The following is a 22675-nucleotide window of genomic DNA, read 5'->3' on the forward strand; positions in this document are numbered from 1 at the left end:
GGAAACATTTCTTATTACATTTCTAAGTATCTCACATTGTGTGTTCGATGTGGGATATTTATACAGTCAAATGCAAAAATGTATTATTAAAAATAACACACAGACAGCATGACTTTTAATTTCATGAATGCAACATTACTTCCTTAAATTCAAATTTCATTTACATTTCTACATCGGTTTGCTACTGCAATTCAAATCCAGGCGCTGAATTCAACTGAAAAGGACTTCTCCATTTAATAGAGCACAATTCACTCTCAGACTAAGAGCTGACTGCTGCTTTTCTGACTGGTGTGTGTGAGCTCAGCATTCGGCCATTGCATTTTGCCGCAGGCGCTTCAGTAAAAAGCACATAACGTTAATCTGCAGTCATTCCTCTCTCCTCAGGCCTCAGTATGGGGTTAATACTCCACTCTGTAGTGCTGCTGGGCATGCTGGGTATGACTGTGACACTGCTCGCTCTTTGCCAATCTGTCTATTCACCCAGCTAATGAGTCAGTGTTGGGTTGTTAGTGCTTCGAGGCAGATGATGGCGATACAAGCAAGAGAGAATGTGCTGCATGATTAGAGAAGTGATGGAGAGAAGGAGATACTGGATTAAAGAAATGGTTCACGTGGGGATTGGCAATTTTTTTTTTTTTTTATGAAGTCCTTAGGCTCATTAAGGCTGTTTTTTTAAAATCAAAAAATACATTAAAAAAGTGAATTATTATTACAATTTAAAATAACTTTTCTATTTAGATGTATTTAAAATTTTAATTTATTCCTGTGATGTGAAGTATACTTTTTTATTTATTAAACCATGCCTTTAAAGTAATGTACTGTACGTTTTGTCAGTGCTGCCAGTCTTGTGTGTGAGATTTCTTTCATCCACATATGAATGCGTGGGTGCGCACAAGTGCGTAATGCGTATGTATAGAGCCTTTCATGTGTCTCCTTGGCGACACGTCTCTGGAGTTGATCCCTCGCTTCACAGCGACAGCAGCGGAGAGAGGGAAGCCACAGCTGAACTGCAGACAGTCGGAGGGAGTCACAGCCATTCTCTCGCGTGCAGGTGCGATCAAAGGCTTGCTGCTATTCAGGTCTAAAAATGCATATCAGTCTGAAACCATTCAGTGTGCGTGCATGTAAAAGGCCACATCTGGCGATGAGAGGGTGGCTACATTCCACTGAATGGTGCTGAGCTTTCCTGTGAAGTTACATCTGAGTGCTTTTTCAATCACTCAACTATTAGAGTGACACAGAAAGAACAAATTCTTCTGCAAACCCCAGGAGTGACACCTTAGATATTCAGCGGAATATGAAACCGATCATTTTGTGCATTAGATAAACAGAACTATTTATAGAAGACGTTTTTTTAATGGTAGATGTTTATTCGTGTGTGTGCGCATATTGCTGTTTAAAATTATATACATTTTTTCCATGTTTATTTATACATTCTGTGATTAGCATCATGTGTCAAGTATAAAACAGGACTGTTAATTGCACTTGGATATGATTTAAACTCAGCTTTCCAAGAAATCTAATAAAAGAAGCAGTTTAAAATAGATGTGTCTTTGATAGTCTGGGCATCCAGCATGTTAGAGTCTTTAGGTCGGATGATTGCAAAACCAGATGCACCTTGGGATGCAAACGCAGCTGCCTCCATTGAGCTTTTTACACTTGAAATTATTCAACAGAAATGTATATGTTATGTTATGTTATCTTATGTTATGTTATGTTGTCTTGTGTTGTGTTATACCATTCAAAAGACTGAGGTTTTATGCTCACCAAGGGTGCATTTATTTGATCAGAAACAGTGCAAACTGTAAAATTGTGACATAATCATATCATATCATATATTATTAGTGATGAAGTTTTGCTGTCATCAACAGTGCAGCCGCACATAGACCCTGTGGTGTTATGGGCATTTCCATAGAAACAAATCACTTCTAAATATTTGAACAGCTCTGTGTAGAATCAGATTTGCCGTCTCATAATTATAATAAACCTGGAATAGTGTGAACTCAGCTTAAGTCCAGGTTTAGACATTTTCAAACTGAACTTTGTAAACTGGGTTTAACTTTTTCCATTTCATGGACAAGTACAGCACAACAACGATCTGGTTGTCTTAATATTAGTATCAAATCATTCTGTGTTTGCCAGCACAGTTGTGTTCAACCTATTTAACTTTCCTCAGATGGCAAAACGAAAACCCAGGAAGCGAGCATCTCTGCGACTGTACGCAGCTCATGTATAATTAACAAGACAAGCACTGCTTAGCTATGATTATTTCAGCTGCTAAACATTTCAGTTTGACAGTCTTTAAGAACTAAAGGTCTTTCTTAAATAATGCTGCCATATAACACATTTCAGGACTGGTGTGACAGCATCCCAAGAGGAATTAAAGCTGTTCTGAATGCAAATAGGAATCTGATGTCTTTATATTGTCAAGTCTTTCTCTTATTTAATGACTGCAATCTGCAGAGAGAAGGAAGATGATGTTCTCCGCTGTAGAGAGCAGATTCATCTCCTGTGAAGAATGAAATAAGGCAATATTTTGTTATCAGGTAGTTAGCAGATGCAGATTTCCAGAGCGAGAGATTGTTGTCATAATCTCGGTCTGTATCTCTTTGTTTCTCTCTTCTCCCCATCCATTTATCAATCTCTCAGGTGACTGCATGTGCTTCAGAGTAAAAACACAAAAACTCACTTAATTACTCTAAGGGTCCAGAAATAGAGAGCATAGCTAATTAGTCACCACAGCAACAGACAGACCTTCCCGTGCCGCTTGTGTTGTTGACTGCGGTTCTGTAAACAGCACACACTCCCTCACCTAACAAGGGAACTCCTTGCGTGCCTATCATGAGCTGCGCTTCAGATAAGACTCGCTTTAATGACCGAGCCCAAGCTTAAAGCACTGACAACCTCTGACTGCCTCATACTTTCCATAACACGGCCCATAGGGACGCTTGTTCAGCCGTGCGTTAAATCGACTCATCGGCAGGCTCACATGGAGTCTGTGCACGCAGAACTTCAGCGAGCCTCATTCACAAAGTTCAGCACGCGCTTTTTTTGTGTTTTTGTTCTACATCCGTATTCCACATTTTATAAACTTAACACTGGACTTCAAGTAACTTGGGCTATTAGCTTCTTCGCCCTTCCTCCAGACTCTAGGACCTTGGTTTCCAAATGAAATACAAAACTTGTATCACAACAAAAATCATCACAGTTGAAAGAACCAAAGACTTCAGTCTTTGTGCATTGAATTTATTTAATACACAAGTTTCACAATTTGAGTTGAATTATTTAACATAATTTTGTTAGTTTAGTTTAAATCAACTCACACTTTATTTTCATGTCCAATTCTCGCTATTAACAAACCATTTGCCATGACTTTTGCCTCAGTAAACTCCTTATTTGCTTGATAGTTAATTTTTAGTTAGTTAGTAAGGTAGTTGTTAAGTTTAGGGATGTAGAATATGGTAATGCAGAATATGTGCTCTATAAGTATTAATAAACGGCCAATATGCTAATAAAAGGCATGCTAATATCAACTAGTTAATAGTGAGAATTGGTCCCTATACTAAAGTGTTACCTAATTAATAACATAACCCTAGCTTCACCATCTTTTTCTGTGGGAGATGTTTCTGTTGTCCAGTCTCACCGCGCCATCTTCACCACCACTGAGCAGAATACATATTTATCAAAACTGCTTAGCTAACTAGGTCAGCTAAACAAACTCTCTAGCCTTCAGCTACGAATCGGAGACGTTGTTGGCTCTAGCACCACCTGCTGATGAATTTACAGGACTGTATAGCAACAGTTCTCACTAGTGTTTATATGCCATTTGAGTTTGAAATGGCGCTGAAACGGAAAGGTTTAGAGGCCTCAGATTAGATGAGAGGTTGTTGTACAGGATTAGCATCACAATGTCCTTCTGCTTTCAGTGAGCTCACCTGAAATGAGCTTCCAATCCTGACTCTCCGTGGAAGTGTGTGTGGGCCTGTGTTTGTGTGTGCTCTTCTGCTCAGATCATTAGTGCTGTGTGTGGGAGTGCATGCATAAATGAGAGGGCATATTTACTCATCTGAATAGTTTGTCTATAGGCCTATTTCTTCAGCTATGAAGCACTTTTGACTTTTTGAATTTCATAGTATAGTAGTACTGTTGTTTAGTATTGCATTGTTTATATCCTAACAGTTATAACTAGAAATTATGCATAATAAAATGTTTAGATTAAAGAGATTACTTCTATTCGATTACTTTTATTTATTACTACTTCTATCCAGCATGCAGGATGCATTAAATTGATCATAATTTCAGAAAAGACATTTATAACGTTACAGATCCTATTTTGAATTATTCATCCAAAAAAAAAGAGAAAGAAAATCTTCAAAGAAAATCACAGTTTCCACAAAAATAATAACACAACTGTTTTCAACACTGATAATAATAAGAAAAGTTTCTTGAGCATCAAATCAGGATTTCTGAAAGATCAATGACAATGAAAATTTCAGCTTTTCATTACAGAAATAAACTAACATTTATTAAAAAGTATTTTAAATAGTAATAATACTTCACAATGTTATTGTATTTTACTGTATTAATTAACAAATAAATGCAACCTTGGTGAGCATGAGAAACAAAATAATAAACTTTTAAACAGTAGTATGTACTATAAAAATCATTTCCACAAAAACTTTCAATAAGTCCATTTTACTATTTCTTAAGATTGTTATAACAGTTCCTATTTTTGTGGCGAATTAAGCAATAAAAAAACTCTGTAGCTACTTAAAAGTTTCCTTGACACATTTAATGTAATCTTCACTAAAAGAAAAGCTCTTAGTTTTAAAAACAATCAAACACCCAGGGACACAGAAGTGCCTGTAGCTGTAGAAACAGCACTCAATCTCTTCATCGCTCTCTGGTTTAATCTCCATCTCTCTCTTTACAACCCTCCTCCCTCTCTCGATTTTCCTCGTACTCTCACCTCCCTCCTCCGTCTTTCTGTATATCCCTCCCTCTCTCCCTGATCTCCTCCCTCTATCTTTCTCCCTTTCATTCTTTTGCTCTCTCTCTCTCTTTCTCTAGCAGTGTAGTCTGGGCATGCTGCCAGCTGGCTTGTGTCTTTTTTGAATGAATACCTGATGAAGTTGGTGGTGCGCGGTGAGGTGAGGTGTGGGAGGAGCTGAGTGAGTGAGAGAGAGAGAGAGAGAGAGAGAGAGAGGGAGGGGAGAGCTGGTGGCCTGGAGAGGCCTTGCATAATGCACGTTTGAGTGCTGCAGGCAGGGCTCAGAGCTCACACACGCGGGGCCCGGTGGGGCACGGGGCAGTGCTTGTCCACAGCCATGACCTCAGCAGGAAGGGCCTCCGTAGACGCCGGCAACACCACTGTACCTCCGTAAGGTTTGGGGGTGGGAGGAGAGCGAGAGGGGGCTCACTTTGTCTGTTTGACTCCTGTGGGAATAAGAGAAAGACTTAGAGAGTGACTCAATGGCCTCTCTGAACACCAAGGTAAGCTTAGACACACTCCCACTACGCTATGTTTAACCTGAACATGCATATGTTAGAGAGTGTACATGTCTCTGTTATAGTTATAGCATGTTTCCCAACAGCATCCAAATGGTATTTCAGCAGCTTTTAAGAGGTATTTAAAAAAAAAAATCAGTTTTGCTTTGTTAAACTTGAGCCATAATATGAAAATAATTAGTAGACACCTTAGCATGTAAAGTTCCTTTTTAAAACAAAGAAGCAAAACAAACTGGGTCCATTTGTGAGTATACTGTATGTGCATATTGCTTGACACCAAAACTGTAATGTGAGTTTTAATTGGTGTTAATGAAGTGCTACTTGATCGAACTGTTAAGGTTCATAAGATAAGTTTGGGAAACACTGTTCAGTTTTTCTCTGTCTCTGTCTTGTCTTTGTGCTTCATGTTCTTTATGAGTAGCCTATCTCTGAACTTGAAAGTGCAAGTCATTCAGCTGCACTTCTTCATGCAACAACAAAGCTCTCTCTCCTGAGAGTGTTCCATTTCTTCTTTTCTTTCGTCGTTTCTACATTACAAGCTGTCTCCGTTTCACTCGCTCTATCCATTTCTGTGCTGTTCATTGTAGAGATCAGGCACTGGGACTGATTGTAAAGGCAGGGACAGTTTGTGAGTATCTGCCCACCTTTTAAAGGGATACTACCTCAGAAAAGTGTGGAAGGGGCTACAGTACAGTAGCGTTGTGTCTAGTGAGATGATTACCTAGACAGCATTTTGGGGCATATTAGATGCATTCTGAACTATTTGCACTATATGTGTATTAGTATTATTTTACAACCTTCAGCTAGAGAGTTATATTATAGAAGTGTGTAGATATATATATATATATATAGCTAAGTGTATACTTAAACTGTAAATAGGGCCAAGGGTAAAGTGTTAATACAAAGTAGTTTTCCATATTTATTTTTCACAGGAGTTTTATCCATATTTTGAATTACACATTACATTTAGTAAAATAAATTTCGTTAACAGATAATGCCAGGAAATTACCAGTAAAGTTCACGTTTTTATTTGTATTTATTATTAAACTCAAATTAATATTCCATAATTATACAAGAATAATGTTAATTTTTTTTTTGATAGTCACTACTTTCAACTATAACATTACATGTACAGTATGAAAATAAGTTTAATACGTTGTATGTACTGTATTTTCTTCAAATGTTTTACTTTTATTCTGAACGCATTTTCCAAATCTAAAATATTTTAGCGTTTTGAATCAATGCGGTTGGTTGTGTGCATTACTCACATAGTTCCATTCTCTTCAGTAATGCTGTGGTTAAATTGACTTAAACCTTGTCATCCTCATGGTCATCTCTCATTGACCCACTAATGCGGCCCACAGTGCGCTCTGGATGATATGTATTGTTGCAGTGCATTATTGCGGAGCGAGTGGGTTTTTATGGAGCAAAATGCATTCGGAGAGCCCATGCTTTCCCTCATTAATGTCTGTGTTAGAGTCACAGTGAATGTCTTTGATTAATGTCTCTGATTTGTCCCCGCTGTTCTCCGTGGCTCTGGGACCCCAGGGACATGATTCATAGTGTTGCCAGGGCTGATGGAGGACAATAAGTTTAGGTTTCAGGTCATCTGATACTGTTCCTATTGCACTCGGCAAGATCCAGCTGACAAGGCTTTTATACTGCTGTCTCTCTCTCAACTCTCACTACGCTCTTAGTTTACAGTGCTGAAGTAATGGAGGGGTGTGTGTGTGTGTGTGTGTTGGGTTTAATCCTGAGGGATAAGCAGGGAGAGCTGAGAGGACCCAACTGTGAAAGATTAGGACTTGGCTTTCCCCGGGATACCACAGCAACACACTGAGGCATGTTTGTGAGTATGTGTGTGTGTGTGTGTGTGTGTGTGTGTACATAGAATTCCCCCCATTGGCATCAGTGTCATTAATCCTAACTGGCTCCCTGCAATATCGACATTCATTAAAGAATGGTATGAGCTGCAGATTTGTTGAGAAAATACTACAGTCTCTCTCTCTTTCTTTCTCTCTCTCTCTCTCTCCCTGTCTCTCTCTCTCTCTCTCACTCTCATCATGCTGTGGCTTTCTCTTTCTTTTACTGTGCTGTCCTTGAAATATAGTGTCTGCGTGCCTTTGCAATATGTACTAAATAGGGATGAGTCATAGAGGTTTTTAGCGATAATTATTATCTGTCAATTTGATGGACTAAATTGTAAATTTGGTAAATTTTCCTCTGAAACATCATTCCATAGTGTTGGTATTGAATAATGTAACATCAGAAAAAAATCTGTGATTTATGAACTATTTGATCTCATATTTAGTTTTATTTTTTTTATTTTTTTGGACTGTCATTTATTTTGCCATTTTTGCCTTTATGGGATGGGATGGTGGAGATAAAGTATTTAAAGTATAAAGTATTTTGCTTCAGTATTTTTGCTGTTCATTTAAATAGTCTCGCAGTGACAGATTCATTTTTAGAATTAGAAATATTCGATTTACTTTCTCAATTGATATGTAATGAAAGACAATATTCAATTGATTTTAATGATGGTTTAAATATCTCTGATTTGTACACTATAGTGCATATTTTATAATTTTTATGTTGGTACAGTACTGCTGATTATCTTCTCATTAGCTACAAACAAGGGAGCTGTCTCTGACCTTTTAAGAAATTTTTTGTTAAGAGAAGTATGCTGCTTCTGTTCTGTCCACAGAAAAAAAAAGCACAATATCGAATTCAAATAACTTCTCAACCGTTCTCCAAGAATGCCTGTGTGTAATGTCAGTACATTCTTGGAAATACTATATGTCATGGTGGCATTGTCCTTTTACCTGTATGTTCTTTGACCTATGATGAAATAACAACAACCATAAATTGTATTGAGGTGTTTGCACAAGTAAATATACAAACATGTTGAATTTAACTACAGGGAATTTTCTTGATACCTGAAGCAGTTAAACAAGAAAAGAGCCCCACAGCCCAGTTTTCATATCTTATTCATATGCATTTGATGTTCATAACTCTGCATACTGTATAGTTGGGAAATTCAGATGCATAGAATGTTTTTGAGTATGCTTTGGTTCATGGGAAGCATATATATTATGCTCTTATGTGTAGAGATTAAATCGAGATCTAGATCATACATCAAACTGGGAACAATGATCCACTGATTACCATTTAAATCAGTTTTCAAATATAATCCCATTATAAAGGGTTTATTTCACCATGAGCATTCAATGACCTGCAAGAGACCAGTTCAAACTTCTAGATTTGCTTTTTTAGCGATATATAATACCATCTGGTTAATATTGTCATCTACCATGCATGATTACTTAAATCATCAATTAAAATGATTATGATAATTGGGTTATTAACACTCTTTTTTGCCCTTGTTTGATGCAAATTATGCTGAAGGAAAAATACTTAGAGAGGTTGGGGGTGGTGCAGAGAGAGAGAGCCAAAGGGAAGGAATGAACAAGTAACGGATGGGGGGATGAAAAGCAAAATAGAAAAAGAAACACTGATTGAGAAAGTGCTGAGAATAAACACCCTGCTCGATCTCAGTAGCTGTCAATCAGTAGTGTTCAGCTGTTGCGTCACCTTTCTACACTACTTTGACTTTAGAGCAAAGGACATGCTCTTGCAGTTTTTAAACAGCTGAGGGCTGTTTTGTCTGCTTTAAGTGATGACATGACCAGTGTGAACCTAAACACAACCTTTGATCATTAATAACGATCTGTATTGTATGGTCTCTTATCATGTCTAATTTTAAAACATTGTCTGAGGATGTGAAGCTTAACAAGCACAGCATAGTGCTATAGTGATGGTATCAGATGGTTATGCTATGGTATTTTGATACACACACACATATATATATATCATGATTCTGAATGATTACCATATTAATGCAGTATAATATGGTATTTCCTTTGTTCTCCATCATACAGTTTTCAGTGTTGTCTTGCCATGTCCACACAAGCATAGTATTATGGTGTATGTGCAAAACAGCATGGTGCTGTGATGGTATCACAGGGTAATAACATTGTACTTGCAGATATACCATGAATTTTTGTTTTATTGTATTATCATCTGATACCTAGTAATCAAAGGTACGTCCAAGAACTGCTACTACATGTCCAAAAGATGTGGTTGTATTATGGTACTTATTGTACGGTATTAATATTGTATGGTATTTTTTGTAAGTGTAGTTTTATTATAGTACGTACTGTATTATTACCAACCATGGTGCCATGTCATTGATACTAGAATAGTACATAACACCATAGTGATACTATGGTACATTTCGTTACCTTTGTGTAAGTGTTCCATACACACAAATAGTAAGTCACGAGTAAGTCACAGACTTGCTTAAAGGGTGGGTTCCCCTTACAGCAGAATCTGCCTGTTCTTTTATAGAACTGTGACACTTGTTAAATCATCAGGGCCTGTTTATCATGCAAAACCACCCTCCCACCAGTTCTGGACAACAGACGCAGCTGAATGGGTTCAATCAATAGAGCTCAGGGAGAAATGTCAAACAAGCCATAACACTGCACAACATCACTGTTTTGTCACGTGTCTCCCCATACACTTATGAAGAGGAAAATTAGACACTCCTGCTTTGATGGGTAGCTCTTAAAGTGAACATAAAATCTAAATAGACAGTTTTACCTTCATAATACACTTACGCACAATTAATTAGTGTGTTATATTATTCCAGAGAAAGAAACGTGTGTTTGTAATCTTGCATGTACACGTGACTTACTCTGTTTTTTGTTTTGGTTTGGGGTCGTTTAAGCCTTGTGGGCTTAAGTACTTTGTCCATGCAAGTCTAGCTTCATTATGCAATAGAAACACATTACACTACAGTGAATTCTTGATGAATAGATAGTTCCTGCCTTTTCTCTTTTAACATGTTCTTTAAGATGATTATCACATTTTCACACTGTAGTAGATAAGCCTGCAGTTCTAAATTGTGTTTGTATGTTGAGAGTGAATGTGTTACTGGCTTCAAATAAGTCCTGAGTGCAGAGTGCCGGTTCATTATTAATGATGCGCACACAGTGTGTTCCATCTCGCCCTACAGGGGGTCCACTTACATATTCCAAACACACACACGCTATGAGTGCATTGATGCCCACTCACATGTACAGTGATAGTTTACAAAGCTATTGAATACACTGAACTATCCTTTCACATTTGAGGTGTACAGGACTTCCTTCCATAGAGCTGTTTTCAAAACAGAAATAACTTTAATGATGCATGTGTTTATTTTTCAGGTTCTTCCTGCAGTCCTGGAGACTCGCTCTCAGAGGGAAATGATTCCGCATGAATTGCATGGAGCGCTTTTCCACAGCAGGTGTGACTTCCGTTGCTTAAGACTGAAATCTGTGTCCATCCGACCATAGGTACAGGACACATCCCTACACACCACCACTCTCCTCTCTACCCCATCCCCATCCTTGTTCCGAACCAGTCAGTGGAAGGGCACACTCTGTTAGCAATACAAATAGACACCAAGAGGGAGAGCCAAAAAAGACAGGGGGAAGAAACATCCAGAAAGACACCATGAAGTCAAACCAGGAGCGGAGCAATGAATGTCTGCCCCCAAAGAAGCGTGAAATCCCAGCAAGCACTCTGCCCTCAGAGGAGAGGCCCATGGTGATGGCGCCTGCCAGTGAGAGCCAGCGTTCGGGAAACCTGGCCTGGCTTGCCAGTTTGGCAAGTGGACATGACAGAGGGCGGCAGCACACCAGCACCTTCTCAGAACCCGATGGGCCTCAATATAAACCATTGTCAGCCACAGCTGAAAGTACACCTCCCTCGTCCATGCACTTATCCAGAGGTCCCACTGCAGTGACCACAATACCTTCCGTGTTCACGTCACCCCTCTCTCAGCCTGCTGGCACTATCCAGTACACACCCCTGCCTCCCAATCTTCACTTCATCAGCTCTCCATACTCTGCACCATATGCTGGCTACATCTCACCTCTAGTTCCCCATTCGGTTGCCACCACTACCACACAACGTGAGTTTTATGCCAGCACCTACAGTTCTCCAGCATTGAAAATTGACCAGCACCACCAATTTGGCCGTCCTCCTGGCATGGTCACAACTGACAACACCTCTTCACCCCACTCCACCCAATACATCCAAATTGCTGGTTCTCCTCTAAGCGTATCTCCTCGGACTGCTCCGTCACCCCATGCTCACTTGCCTCCACACTTACACCCTCACCACACGCTCCCCATCAGTGGCCCATCGCCAGTCTTACACATCACACACACAGATGGACCTTTATCCAAGAGGGAGGAGACAAGGCCCAGGGAGGTTCTGAACGGAGAGCTGGAGAAGTACAGACGCTTTGGTCCATCTCCCGAATCTAGTGCAGGGAAGCAGGCCAGCACTGCCAAAGGGGGTTCCTCCACCCAGCAGCACCAGATCCACCAGCAGCAGAGCCAACGTAACTATGAGGCTCGACAAGTTGTGCTACCTGCCGAATATGCGCAGGACAGCACAGCCATGCGGACCTCGTTGGTGTTGGTACCCAACAGTCATAGCTCTGGTGTTGCTGATCCTGGAGGTACACCTGACAAGCTGCCTCCCCCAACGTCCCACACTGAGAAAGGAGGGATTTGCACAGGCAAACCTGTATCCCGCAGTTCCTCCTCCTCAGCTTCCCTTCCATTCCCTCCTCCCCCTCCACCTGTGGACAGTCTGAGGGGGGCAGTTACCACACTGTCTCCTCATGCCATCATCCAGACCACTCATAACACCACAGAGTCCCTTTCCCTGGGCCTCCACTCCACCAATTTTTACTCTGCTCAGCAGCCCATCATCGGTTACATTGCCGGCACAGGGCACCAGCAGCCTGTCAGCTACCACACCAGCCTATCCCAGCACCTGGTCATCCCTGGAACTCAACCGGTCATCATCCCAGTGAGTGGAACTGAAGCTACTGCTACATCATCCACACAGCCCTTGCCTGTGGCACTGCCCCATGCGTTCGTCACTTCAATGGCCCCAAAAGTAGAGACTTTTGAGGCTCCAGCCCCATACCCTCACCCTGCCGCAGCTGTTGTTCAAGCCCAGTTGCATTTGCCTGTGGTACCAGCCCCTACCGGCCTACTGACATCGCCACCGCCACCCTCAGCCCCTTCACTGCCCCTTTACTTCACCAAGGGCTCCATCATCCAGTTGGCAGATGGAGAATTAAAGCGGGTGGAGGACCTGAAGACTGAGGATTTCATTCAGAGTGCTGAGATCAGCAATGAGCTGAAGATTGACTCCAGCACTGTAGAGCGCATTGACAGCAGTCATACGCCTAACTTTGCTATTATACAGTTTGCTGTCGGAGAGCATCGCTCACAGGTGGGATAATGTTTTTACTTTACTCTTGAAATATATTGTACAATGCTGGTTGTTTCATGAGACTTGTAGTATGAGTATTTCAATGGTTTGTCAAATTTTCATAAGTGTGTATATATTGCATAATTTTTGTGTTTATTAATTCAGTAGCTATATACAGTGCATGTTAAATTAGAATACCAGTTACTGTCAATTAAATCCTGCTACCTAAAGAGGATTACGGTGAACATATCTTGGCATATTTTGTCCCTCAAAGGTAGTTTGATCATGTGAAAATGGATTCCAAAGATGGCTAATTTAATTTGAGATTTAACTATGCTCATTGGCAAAAAAAAAGGGCCCAGGGATCTTCTTTGCTATGTTACAACTTCCATGCATTTTATCATCAGTTTGAAAAACCATATGGTAGTCATTATAAAAAAATTTATGCTGTGAAGGGGTGCGTGTCCTCCTATATGAACTCCAGCTGCACTCAATCAGTGTAACTAGATGTGGGGTAAATTGGCCGCTGAAAATCATCTCCCTGTTCCATAAACCCTCCCCTGGCTGTCCCCATGGCATCTTTGTTTAGTTTGTGTGGGATTCACTGGCAGAATTGAGTCATTCCTTATTTCTGCTTCCTTCTGTTGTACTGTGAGTGGGCTGTATGAAAAATCTGCTTCATTTGTCTGGGAGTTGAGATGGGGCCACCCACTCAAAAGCAGTTCTAAAGTCTGTCAGTTTGAGAGGCGCTGAATAACAGATGCTATTTAGCAAAGGCATTCATTCATATCATCAGGCATTTGTGCATGACTTCTACTGTATGTATTTAATGTCTTCTCTTTTTGCCTTCCTTTCTCTCTCGCAGGTCAGCGTAGAGGTGCTTGTAGAGTATCCTTTCTTCGTGTTCGGCCAGGGCTGGTCATCATGTTGTCCAGAACGGACAACCCAGCTGCTCGAGTTGCCATGCACCAAGCTTTCCGTAGGCGACGTTTGCATCTCCCTTACCCTGAAGAACCTGAGGAATGGCTCCATCAAAAAAAGCCAGGGGCAAGTCTTGGATGCGCCTTCCCTCGGCCCACCCCTTAAATCACCCAAAGCACTCTCCAGTGGTGTACGAGGAGGTGTTCGGCACACAGAACAGGAAAATGGACTCGGAAAGTGTGGAGATCAGGGAGGTGGAGGCGTCCAAGCCAATAGAGAGAATGGAGAACTGAGGTTTGGCGAAAGAGACATCTGTAAAGCACCACCAGTCACTGAATCAGAGTCCAGCAGCAAGCCCACAGGCCGCAAAAGGAGGTGGTCGGCCCCTGAGGGCCGCAAAGTAGAAAATCCTGAAGGAGAGCCTCCTTTAACGTTCCCCAAACCTTCCTTCATCCCTCAGGAGGTTAAAATCAGTATCGAAGGCAGATCAAATATTGGAAAGTGAATGAGCATTGGACTGTCATATTTTAAAAGCAAAAATTGCCCTCGGAATGTTTTAGGTTCTTTATTTTATGTTCTGATTTAATTTTCTATCCAGATTACATAAAGGCTAAATTTACTCAGTATGTACATTATCACTTTTAACTTAGTGTAATAACCTATGTAATAGATACATTCAATATTACACAGGCAATTGGTGCAATTTGTTTGATCGGTGAAATTCAGAGCAGATGTAGTGCAAGGTGTGAAGATCATGAGATACCCGAGCACTGCATGATATCCTGAAGGCTTCAGTATACACAATCAGTCACAGCTAACCAGACTAAGACGTCTCTCCAGTCTCTCACCTACAACATCCTCTACTTTTTTTTTAGCTCAGACAAACCTGGTTTAACTACACCTAGTGGCAATTAAATCATTCGCCTGCTGAGTGAACCTGAAAATGTTAGTAAGTGAAGATGAACAACTGGTGTGAATAACATTGTTAATGGTGGCAGAACGGAAATCACTCCTCCACTGGTTGCAGGAGTTTACATGATGTCAGCCATCTTGTTTAACTGTGACTAAAAAGACTATCCAAATCAATGCTAACAATGTATCCTCAGCGCAGTTAGACTAGCATAGATTATATTAACATTTATTGAAATGCAAGAAGAGGTGTCCAAATACTATGGTACAGGCCAAGAGAGAAGATGTCACTGAGCGGTGCCAGTTGCTCCTCAGAAAGATGAAACTATCATTTAAAACAGGGAAGATGGACGAGTGTGATTTTATATATCCAACTCTCTAACCTTTTATTAGACTATTTTTGTAGTTTTGCATGTTTTAATTTTCCGTCTCACTTTTTTAAACCCTCCTATCATACATGATGGGTAGTTTTTTTTTCTTTTCTTTGTTTGTGATGACTGTGTAAACCTTGCAATCAGGGGTAATTTTTTTTTTTTTTTACATAGACACAGGATGGGTTCTTGTCTGTATATGTATATGCATGGATGTATCTTGATGCATACAAACACAATGGGTGAGAAGATCGATCAGTCCCTTGTTTTTAGTGCAGTCTCAACTGTTTTTTTGTTCAAACAAGAAAAAGTGGGGGGGTTCGAAAAAAAGAGAGCGAAAGATGTCTGAATAGGTTGAGATGAGTGTTGTCCTGAAGCACTTACTTTACACACCTGTCATGTTCTACTAACTAGCTATTAATAGTTTCAATCAATTAAGTCAAATTATTACTATTATTATATAAATTATTACTATTAATTATTATTATTATTGCTACTTCTATTTTCTGTTGTTCTTTCAACATGAACACAGTGCTGTATGCTGTATCATGAATTGGATGTTGTGTGGCACTCTGTGGGATGGTGATGGCTCACAAGGGTCATAGTGAAGGGATGAATGTAACGGGTGATGACAGAGAAAATTAGATTTTGTCCCCAAGAGGACTGCTTTAAAAGAAGCACTTTTTTCTTTGAGTATGATTGGCTAAGTCTTCTCAAGCAATCTGACGGCTTGAGTAAAGATGAGCGCAAGAGGCTGCGGACCGTGAAACAACTGCCATTTAAGTCATTTAAAGTCGTATGAAAGTGTGAATGCAGGTGGAAATAAGTAAGGAGACTGTTTATATATTTAAGAGAGATATGAGAGACAAAGTGAGAAATTCTGGCTACAGGATTCTTCTGAGGATCGAAGGGTGTCATATACCTGTTTGTTAGCAATGTATGTGGTCGTGGACGCATGCAAGTCTGTGTACTGTTGCACACGGGCTCAAACACACATACACAGTTACGGTAATTTTCGATCATGTTGAAATATGTCATGTATTTTTTGTACATTAACATGTATAGAATTGCATATGCTATATCTATCTTAATGTAAGAGACCGCAAGACTACATGAGCACGTTTTAGTCCCGTCCCCCAAGACAATGACTCATCAAACGTATGTGAAAGCAGTCATGTAGTAATTTCAGTGATCTGTAGTATATATTTGTGTGAGCATGCGTGAGTGTGTTTTGTGTGCGTGCAAGTGTATGGTATGTGTACATACCACACATATTATAAATAGATATTTAAGTTCTACTTAAAAGAATATTGCATTTTGCACATCTGGAGAGATAGTAACATGATTTATTTTGTTTTCTGCCAGCACAGGACAGGGCCGAAAACCTAATTTTTACTGAAATGTAGCAGTTTCTTGACAAGTTTGCTAGGTTCGCAGGTCTGTTGGGCTCATTTTCATTAGGAAAATCAGGAAGCCCCTTTTCAGGGGGTTTGAATCACACACAAACACATGAAAGTAGGATTGTGCATGGTGCTGTCGAAGTGTTCGCTTCATAGGGGTGGATGAATTCATAGCCTGTAGCCTGCATACTTGTTGAGTCCTTTGAGTGGCCACACTCAAGTTAGCTTGGGTAGGTGAGGATCTGGCAGGAGGATGGGTGGTAGTAGAGAATAAAAGATGCATGGATGGATGGATTGATTTAATGAGTGGTGGAGGGTGGGTGGGTGAGTGCACCCCATAAACAATTTGAAAATGCTTTATTTTTTTATAATAAAACAGGGTTTCTCAGATCAACAACACAACCGTGCATTTTTTTCTTTTTTCCATTTGACATTACATCTCTGTCCCCTCAAAGTGTGCGTGTTTGAGTTTTACTTGGACTGTATGTGTGTGAATGTATATGCGTTAACCAATCAAACTTGATATTTTCATTGTGTTCAACATTTATTTTGGGCCAAAAGGTAGAAATAAGATGTGATATTGTTTATCCATTGAACCACCCCAACAACATGACTGTCAATGGCGAATCAGTCTTGCGTTTTGTTTCTCTGATCTTTCGCTTTTTTCTGTCTCTTCGTGTAATGACCAGTGTTTCCGATGTTGCTTATTGCTTCGATCTTTTTACAGTCTGCCTCCTGGTTGCACAGTGCGGTTCCACGTACACACGAGAAGCATTCCGAACAACGGCACGTAGCAATAACCCTTAGTCTCTAGTGCTGAACCAAAAAAAAAAGAGAGAACCGGACATCAACGCCAGACCTTCTGTTCGACCTCAGCAAGCTGTTTTTTATGCTCTTTAGGTTGAGTTGCGGTTTGCACATCCAGCCCTCAGTAACTTCAGGGAGAAATGTAAATTAATATGCAGTGACAGAGTCTGTCCCCTCCTAGTCGTCTTAACACGTAATCGATAATGACCTCCAGAAGCTCTTCAGGTGCCCATACAGAACCAGTACGCCTCTCTCAGAGTATGTTTACCCAACTGCAACCGTTAGCTACCTTCTGTTGCCTGGCATGTACGTGCGACCGCTTTCTCACCCGACACACCCACTATAGTTCAAGAACGTTGTTTTCTTTTCTCTCTTTTTATCGGACTCTCTCTCATTCATAGCCATAGAACCTTGACAGTATTTGTGATGGAATTTCATATTGCCTAGCTTGTTGAAATGACAGTAGTTTTTTTTTTGTTGGGTGAAAAAAGTCAATTATAACTATTCACCTATGATATGTATTAGAGTCAATGTAAATTGTAAATTCAGCTCATTTTACTTCCACAATGTGATGTATTTCAGAGCTAAAAAGGGTATTCAGTCAAGAAAACTGGCTTTCGAATCAGAATGCATACCAAATTGACCCTTCGCAGGGAGCTTGATTGACAGGCGATCTGCCCAATCATAAAGTCGAATCTGCCATTTTGTCTGACAAACAAATCAGACAGTAAAGTAAATTAACTTAGGCGGACTTAAACTTTCCGCGGAAAATTTCCATTCGTTTATTATGTGCTTGGCGTAAATATGAAAAGATTATCAGTTCACGTGCCGCTTCAACTGAGGCGCTACTGTATTTTGTCATGACGCATTAGAGAGCTACAAAATCATTTATTATTTATTTATTATTTATTGTTTGAATTTCTCACAAAATTTTGATTTTGATTCATACCTGGTCTTGTCTGTTGGCACATTCTACTTTACACATTCTACATCTACTTTGCTCAGCGATGTATTTTTCACTTTGTAAGAACATAATGTATGGCGTGATAGCAGCAAGACTTATCGGACATAGCAAGGGGCGGGTCTTTGCGAATGGTCAATTGATCAATATTCCTCCCATAGCCTTTCTGAAAGTGATTTCAGTGAAAAAATAAGCTAAAGTTTATTTATATTCTATACAATGAATCGCTCACAATAAGACCTGGAATGGGCATTGAGGAAGTAAATAGTAACCGAATTTTGATTCACATGTTATGAACCGAGACAAAAGCAATTTTAAATGTATAATTCCAGCCAGGTGTGATTTTTTTTTTGCATTTAGACTTGAAGATGTTAAGACTTAAATCTGAGTGTCCATGTCACTGATTGTCTCTCAAATACTGAAGAATAAGTCCAACTGCAGATGAATTAAACACGATTGACGTGCGATGACCTGAATGAATGAAGCATCACAGACGTTCTGTGCCGTCACATTTGATGGTCATCACAAACAAAGAGAATAAACGATGCACATGGTACAGCTGGCAGGTTTGCTGTGCTGATAATGATAGTCTCTTGTGACATCCATGCAGAGAGAGACGAGAAAAATAAGAGAACATTACAAGTGGCGGACGCTGTTTTGACACTCAAACCCCACTGAGAACGTTCTAAACTCTTCTTCTGATTAAGTTTGACATGTTACACTTGTAACAGTTCGTGCCATCTGTATGTAGCACTGTTTCTGTGGTTTCCATTCATATACCTTCTCCCTTAAATCGTATTGCTTGATTAAAACCATATGTAGCCTGTGGGTTTTATGATTTTAATTTGCTATTTGTAAGTGATATTGTAGTGAACCCCTGATCTACCATTTTTGCACATTTTTTCTTTTTTTCTTTCTCTGTGTGTTTCATTCTCTTTGGCAGAGGGGTGAGTTTGCTGTCTCTGACTTTATGACAACATCATTTGCGTTTCTGTTAAAGGTCAAAATCTTTCCTTGGGCTTACTCAGGGATGAGAAATAGGTGTGAACGTGTGTGTTGAGGAGGTTGTGTGATCTTTGAAAGGTTTGTGTACATGTAAAGAGTTACATATATTGTGTGTTAAACTGCTGTAACCAGAAGCAGTCACTTCATTGGCCCTATGTTTTGGTTTCCCACAATGTCTCTACACCACACGAGGCCTTCCTAACACACTCTGTCTGTCTCCGTGTATCCGTCTGTTTGTCTGCATCACAAGCTGTCTGTCCGTCTGCCTGTTGTCCCTTTGACGTCACAAGCCCAGATCCTCACACATGCAAGATACTGAAAAAAGACTGAGAAATGATTCATCGACCTCATCAAAGTGGGGACCACTTTTATAGAAAAACAAAAACAAAATGCACATTTATTTTGTCATTTATAAAATAGATAGACTTGATAATACTGTTTCAGCACTTTCTAATCCTGAGGAAAATAGGGTGAGAGGTTGGTGTCATCGCAGTTTCTCCCCTACAATACGAATACCCTCTGTCTCGGCTCGTTTCTGGGTCCAACGGGCTGAGACGGCGAGGACACAGAGTTCAAATAAAGTTGGAATGGTCCGCTATGAACCTGAGATGACTTGTTGTTGTACTGATGTGTGCTAGAACACCGTTTTTATTTGTTTTATTTTCATGTTGGTTCTATATTTGACCTTGCTTCATGTACTTTGGACTTTGTACTTTTGCTTCGGTCTCCTCTGTAGCACTCTTTTATCATGGCAGGAGACGAGAGGAAGTGTTTTAATGAATGTTTTTAAGAGTTTTCGAGCGGCTCTGTGACAGCTCGCTCTCTCATAAGAGGAGCACCGCTGACAATTTCCTTGTTTTTACTTTCATTTCTCTGGCACAAATGACAAAAAAAAAAAAAAAGACGAATGTTGGATTGCGAGTTTCAGCAGTTTGAAAAATAAATCAAAAGATTTTCTTTTCTTTTATTGTGGCTCTCATTGAAACAATGACAAAATACATTTTTTTATTTTGAGTTTGCTTTTCTTTGAAATCACTTGTAAAATCAGTCAGGATTTCTCTGTTCAACTTGACTGTTGTTTGACATCTTGTCAATTGTCCAAACCGCTGGATTAACAACCTCAGGCTGAGAAACTTCTACAAGCCCAATAACTAACTGATGTATGGGCTGCTTGATATGGGTATTGTAACTAGTCTTATTGTTAATTCTATAATTAATATATGAACATTCAGCTATATCAGTGCTGGATAGTGAAAACAGTGCACACTTCTTAAAAGAGGAGGCATGCCCAGCCCTCGTCTCTCATGCCGTTTTGGTGAGCCGGTAAACTGACAAACACTTCCTCAGAGAGAGGTACGTCCTGGGTTCTGTCACCCTCATCTGGCCTGGCACAGGAAAGAGACTCGTGCAACCATCCACTGATGAATCCTGAGGAGTATTTGTCACTGTTGGGTTGAACTGGACACTCAACCCTGGTTAACCACTGAGAACTAACCGCCAGGGATGTGTTGACTATCACAGGCCCAAACCGACTCATGTACAGATGCTGTTTTCACATACCCGATGTCACCTTCACGCATAGCAATCGATAGCCTCGTAACGTGTGTATTTATCCTTCAGAATTTGTACAACTACACTCTCGAGATAACATATCTTCAAGAAAAACGGTAATTTTGTAATTCTGGATTTCTTGCCGATGAATGCTTAATAAGATGTCTCTGTAAACTTGTACGCTGTAAAATATTTTTAGGCCTAATTTTAACATGTCATTTCCAAGTGTTTGTTTTGTGTAAATTGGATTCTGAATGAATGGTGGAGGTAGTTCCTCAGCACTTTGAATAATCGCCCCCTAAATTTTAAAGCTGAGGCCAGAAACGCAAACTATTATGTACTCCTTGTCAGGTGAACGGCGTTTGGTTATCATTTAAATGTGCACGCATGTCCAGCCACCTCTTTTTTTGTTTTCCCTTATGAGACTGAAAAGTGTTTTGTGATACGCAGGAAGCCATTGGTCATTCCTCAGGAAGGAGTGGGTTCAGATATAGCAGTAATACCCCGGGCTTGCTGGACTAGAGGAGTTGCAGGTCTTGTCATAAAGAGATTTGAAGTCTTCCATTGGAAGGGAAATGGAAGCCGTTTCTAGTTTCTTTTTTCACTTGCCATTGGGCAGAAAGATCCATGAGCATAAAACCTCCGGATTGGACCTTTACCTACTGTTTGAAAACAATGACTGGCTGGAGGCATATTGACAGTGTTGTTGTTTTCTCCATAGCTTCAGTGCTGTGGATTTACTGGACCTATAGTGTGTAAGACACCACGCAGAAATATTGAGCGAGACTGTTAAAGAAAAATTGAATGTCACATCCAATCCCCAGGTTCTGTTTTCTTGGAATTGAATCAGAGGAGTCTGGCCAGTAGCAAGAGATGGTTGTTGGGAGAGGAAGTAGTGTTTTGCACCTTATTTAGTAGAGGAAATTAGATATTAAAAAAATATAAAGCCCTAGGTAGGAAATCAATGTGAAAGGCCATTTTTTTTTCTTTTAGGTTCATTTTATTTCCATATGCGTGCATACTCTGTAAGTTGTGCAAAATATTGTACTTGCACTAGCTTTTCTAAAAAGAAAACTAATATAAAAAAATTTGAACTGAAATTCTATTTTCTAATTGTGGTGTGTCTGTTTGTAGGATACACTCACGTTGTTTCTTGAATTATTTTATTTTTTTCGGTCCCTTTCTTTGTTGGTGCTTGCCGGTTTTCTAGTTAGAACTTATTTCATTATTCTGAACAACAAAACAATATTTGATTCAGGTTGTGAACAAATTTGTTTAAAAAAAGAAATTGTCTGTATACCAGTACAAGTTTATTGTTGCAGTATACACGTACTAATAAAAATTATAGTGCCAATTGCAAACTGCACCCTTTTTGGAGTTTGTGATTTGTGAGAATGGGAATTCAAGAGGTGTTTTTGTCAGACAGTGTGGGACATGAACATATAATCGCAAACAAATGCACACTTTGGCTCCAGTACACCTAGTCAATGGAGTGTGGGTGTTGGAGGAGGTGGCAGCCTTGAGTATTCGCTTCTGTTCCAGGCTCGATCATTCATTTGAAAAAGTGTAGATGCAAGACATTGAGATCTTATCAGACACTGACGAACCCACACTTGACTGGGAAATAGTTATGACTGCTACAATAAACCAGACCGATTCAGCTCTGTCTGCTTGTCTGTCCTTGTGTTTACCATTTAGTTTCAACCACAGTACAGTAGTATAAAAAGAAGGTAAGTTGATCTAGATGAATACAATTCTGAATGTACACACTTACAGTAATTTAAAAACATGAAATATTTGTAATATATGAATTACTATCTTTGTTGATCCAGTTGGATCTGCTTGGGTTCCTAATGGAGTGCAAAAAAATCCCATACATTTTTTACAATATATAAACCATT

The 22675-nt window shown here is 39.9% G+C and overlaps 1 protein-coding gene across 2 annotated transcripts in view; it reads left to right on the plus strand.

Annotated features, from left to right (window-relative positions):
- LOC127978579 (ataxin-1) overlaps positions 1 to 22135 on the plus strand; it is an 89420-nt gene extending 67285 nt beyond the window's left edge. Inside the window, exons 1-3 of one of the 2 annotated variants that reach the window (XM_052583330.1) lie at positions 5143 to 5493; positions 10779 to 12870; positions 13715 to 22135. In XM_052583330.1, coding sequence (XP_052439290.1) covers positions 11068 to 12870; positions 13715 to 14275 — 2364 coding nt within the window. In that variant the 5' untranslated portion in view covers positions 5143 to 5493; positions 10779 to 11067 and the 3' untranslated portion in view covers positions 14276 to 22135. Of the gene's footprint in view, positions 1 to 5142; positions 5494 to 10778; positions 12871 to 13714 lie in introns of those variants that run through there. The other variant, XM_052583329.1, reaches the window with a different exon arrangement.
- Positions 22136 to 22675: the final 540 nt, after the last annotated feature.

This window comes from Carassius gibelio, chromosome B19 (assembly GCF_023724105.1).
Source record: "Carassius gibelio isolate Cgi1373 ecotype wild population from Czech Republic chromosome B19, carGib1.2-hapl.c, whole genome shotgun sequence".
In the NCBI taxonomy this organism is placed as follows: domain Eukaryota; kingdom Metazoa; phylum Chordata; class Actinopteri; order Cypriniformes; family Cyprinidae; genus Carassius; species Carassius gibelio.